This window comes from Arachis stenosperma, chromosome 4, assembly GCF_014773155.1.
Source record: "Arachis stenosperma cultivar V10309 chromosome 4, arast.V10309.gnm1.PFL2, whole genome shotgun sequence".
NCBI classification, from domain to species: domain Eukaryota; kingdom Viridiplantae; phylum Streptophyta; class Magnoliopsida; order Fabales; family Fabaceae; genus Arachis; species Arachis stenosperma.
In genome coordinates this window covers 143,798,973-143,802,584 of record NC_080380.1, presented here as the reverse complement: position 1 = coordinate 143,802,584, position 3,612 = coordinate 143,798,973, and the positions used below count along the sequence as shown (strand labels likewise).

Sequence of the window (3,612 nt, the reverse complement as noted above, 5' to 3'; positions counted from 1 at the left end):
TAACAGCCTTTTAGTATTTTTTTTTATTCATAAATTACTATAGGTTATAGTGGTTTATAGTCAATTTCTGCTAAAACATAATTCATGATGATATATAGCGATTTATATATAAATATTTAAATAATTTTTTGCTTTAGCGATTTACCTAGAATATTTATAGGATCCAAATATAATTAACTCTCATTTGTTGTATTTAGATATTTTTAAATACTATTTTATTTAAATATATGATTTATCCTAAATTATATCATGTCATATAACAAACAAGACAAAAAAAGTCTTTAAATTAATTATATAAAATTTGAAGAAAACTCTTAAAGAAAAAACTTTTTAAACTAACCAAATTTCTATATATGTTACCTCATGCATGAGGCAGCATGTATAAAAGTATAAAACAATAAACTATATTCTCTATATATCTAAAGCCTCTAGCTAGTTGATTATTTATCCCAAAATCTTTCAACAAACTTTAATCATCATCAATATGATTTCCTTATCGGATGCATATCATGTAGTATCAGCAACTGTACCACTGTATGTAACAATGATTCTAGCATACATATCAGTGAAATGGTGGAAACTATTCACACCAGATCAATGTTCAGGGATAAACAAATTTGTTGCAAAATTCTCAATCCCACTCTTATCATTCCAAGTGATTTCTGCGAACAACGTCTACAAGATGAGCCTCAGGCTCATCTATGCAGATGTTGTTCAGAAATCGCTTGCATTTCTTGCCCTAGCCGCGATTACTCGCATCGGCCGAGGCGGAGGGGGCTTGAAATGGATTGTAACTGGAATATCATTGTCAACACTACCAAACACTTTGATTCTTGGGATTCCGTTGATGAAGGCTATGTATAAGGATGAATCTGTTGCACCACTTGCACAGATTATTTTCTTGCAGAGTATGGTGTGGTACAATTTTTTGTTGTTTCTTTATGAGCTTGATGCTGCTGCTAACAAGTCCTCCATGCCTCCTCCTTCTCAAGAAGCTCCACTTCCTCCACCATCTCAAGGCACAGGTGGGTGGGGATTCATTCATATATATAAAAAGATCTTTTCATTTTGAAGCGATTTAAATCTTTCTTATTACTGCATTTGAAATGTTTTGATATGTCATTTTCAGATTTTATGTTAGGATATGCATATTTGACAGATTAGTCTTGGTCAAACACCAATAATGAAGCATAGTTATTTGTATAATTAAATTGATCAAGATTGGATTTCAGAAATATTTCTTAACAAAAGTCCTCTCTCTCTCTCTCTCTCTCTCTCTCTCTCTCTCTCTCTCTCTCTCTCTCTCTCTCTCTCTCTCTCTCTCTCTCTCTCTCTCTCTCTCTCTCTCTCTCTCTCTCTCTCTCTCTCTCTCTCAAGTTAGAGGCTCTATTTATTATATCCGAAATATTTATTTTAACTTTGTAATTTGTTAATAATGTAATAAACTGATATTTCCTACATATACTGGATTTCTTTTTAGTTTTTATAAATATATATCCTAATATAATAATAATAATAATAATAATAATAATAATAATAATAATAATAATAATAATAAGGAATTTTTTTAGAGATAGATATATTGGGGGGCTACTCCATATATAATTATTAGAGACAAATTAGAGTTTAAATTTAATTTCTTGTTATTAGTGTTATAAACACATTTGGAATGAATACAATATACTACTCCCTAATAATAGCATAACTGTAAAAAACTTTAGTCCCTGTTAGCTTCAGAAGAGAGAATTATAGATATATAGTGCATCATTCCAAGTAAAATTCATGAATTTCTTGAATTTTGTTTATTTTTAGAGGAAACGGAGACTTCTCATGAAGTAGTAGTGCAGTCAAAGGAGGAGGAGGGAGAAGAAGAAGAAAAAAGAGAGGCTATTAGGAGCAAAAGGAAAATGAAGATCCTTCTCATTCTTATCACAGTGTGGAAGAAGTTAATTAGAAATCCTAATACATTTGCAACTTTAATAGGCCTTATTTGGTCAACCATACAATTCAGGTGCCAATAAAACATACTCTTATAAAAAAGTCAGAAAAGTCTTGCTTATATATATGTATATTTATTAAGATGCATGTTCTTATTATATATAACTAAATTCAATAATCCAGGATATGAAATATATATGTATTACAGGTGGGGAGTACATATGCCTAAAGTTGTTAATCAATCAATAGAAATATTGTCCAATGGAGGTCTTGGTATGGCAATGTTCAGCTTAGGTGACAAAACAAAACAATTAAAGTTATTATTATTTTTGTCCTCCATTATTATTATTTATTGTTCAACATTATTATTTTACATTTTGTGTAGGTCTATTTATGGCTTCACAATCCAGCATCATAGCATGTGGCCCAAGGATGACAATGGTGGCAATAGGACTAAAATTTCTTGCTGGCCCTGCCCTAATGGCTGTAGCTTCCATTGCCATTGGATTAAGAGGAACATTACTCAAAGTGGCAATTGTTCAGGTCATCAGTATTTTTCTTTCTTTTTCTTTTGTTAATTTAGTTTTATTCATTATTAGCATAAATTTTATATATTGATATCTAGTTATTATCACGTATTTAAAAAAAAATATTTTTTTAAATCATATATATCTTAATTTTTTTTCAAAAAAACAGGAGACTCAAACTCACGATGTCTAAGTGAGTATGAGAAGATTATGTCATTTGAATTATAACTCATTGGCCATATATGTAAATTTATGTGATAGAATAATCATGCATAAAAACACCTAATTAAATGTTGGTATAAACTATTTAAAAATTAAATCTTATTTATTTTTATAACAGATATATAATTATTTATGTATTTTTTATGAATTTAATTTTTTTTAAAATAATTTTCTAATAATTTTAATTTTTAATAAATATTAAATAATAATGAATAATAGATAGTATGATTTTCCATGTGGCAGGCAGCACTACCCCAAGGGATTGTGCCTTTTGTTTTTGCAAAGGAGTATAATGTTCATCCTGCTATATTAAGCACTGCGTGAGTGATGCTAAATCAAAGCATCTCTATATCTTCCATAAATGAAAACATTTGCATTGTTTTTTCTTGCTCAATATTTGATGCCATATGGTAATTTTTTATTTTTTATTTTGTTTTTATTTCATTCATTATTACAGGGTCATATTAGGGATGCTGATTGCGTTGCCAGTGGCATTGGCTTACTACTTTCTCTTAGCATTATGAAGGCCTGGCTATTATACCTATAATATATCATTGTAAATGTACATTACTATTGATTCATATAGAAATTTAAAGAAATTAAAGCATAAATTATTTAATTTATACGTTCACCCTAATAGCACCTTCTATCTTGTAAGTAAATATGTTTTGCGGTTCGTTTAATTAAGAAAAATAAACTCTTGGTTATAATTTGGAATGGTTTTGCTTTGTGAGGTAGATTTGAATAATATAATTCATTATATATTTGGTTTATGGGAGATAAATAATGAAAACCACTTCGATCGATAAAGATACTAAAAATGTCCTTTTTTTTAAGACGTTTATATGTGTCATGATATTTTTGAATATTTTTATTAAATTAGTTAATAATTTATTTTTTAATAAATCAGAACAAAATTAGTTTA

At 28.7% G+C, this 3,612-nt stretch overlaps 1 protein-coding gene across 1 annotated transcript; it reads left to right on the top strand.

The window, feature by feature from the left end:
- Positions 1-484: 484 nt before the first annotated feature.
- On the top strand, positions 485-3,218 carry LOC130976909 (auxin efflux carrier component 8-like). The gene is made up of 6 exons (XM_057901861.1): positions 485-1,025; positions 1,813-2,011; positions 2,147-2,232; positions 2,324-2,481; positions 2,931-3,007; positions 3,145-3,218. The coding sequence occupies exons 1-6, from the start codon at positions 485-487 to the stop codon at positions 3,209-3,211; spliced, it is 1,128 nt and encodes a 375-aa protein (XP_057757844.1). The 3' UTR covers positions 3,212-3,218.
- The last annotated feature ends 394 nt before the right edge of the window (positions 3,219-3,612 follow it).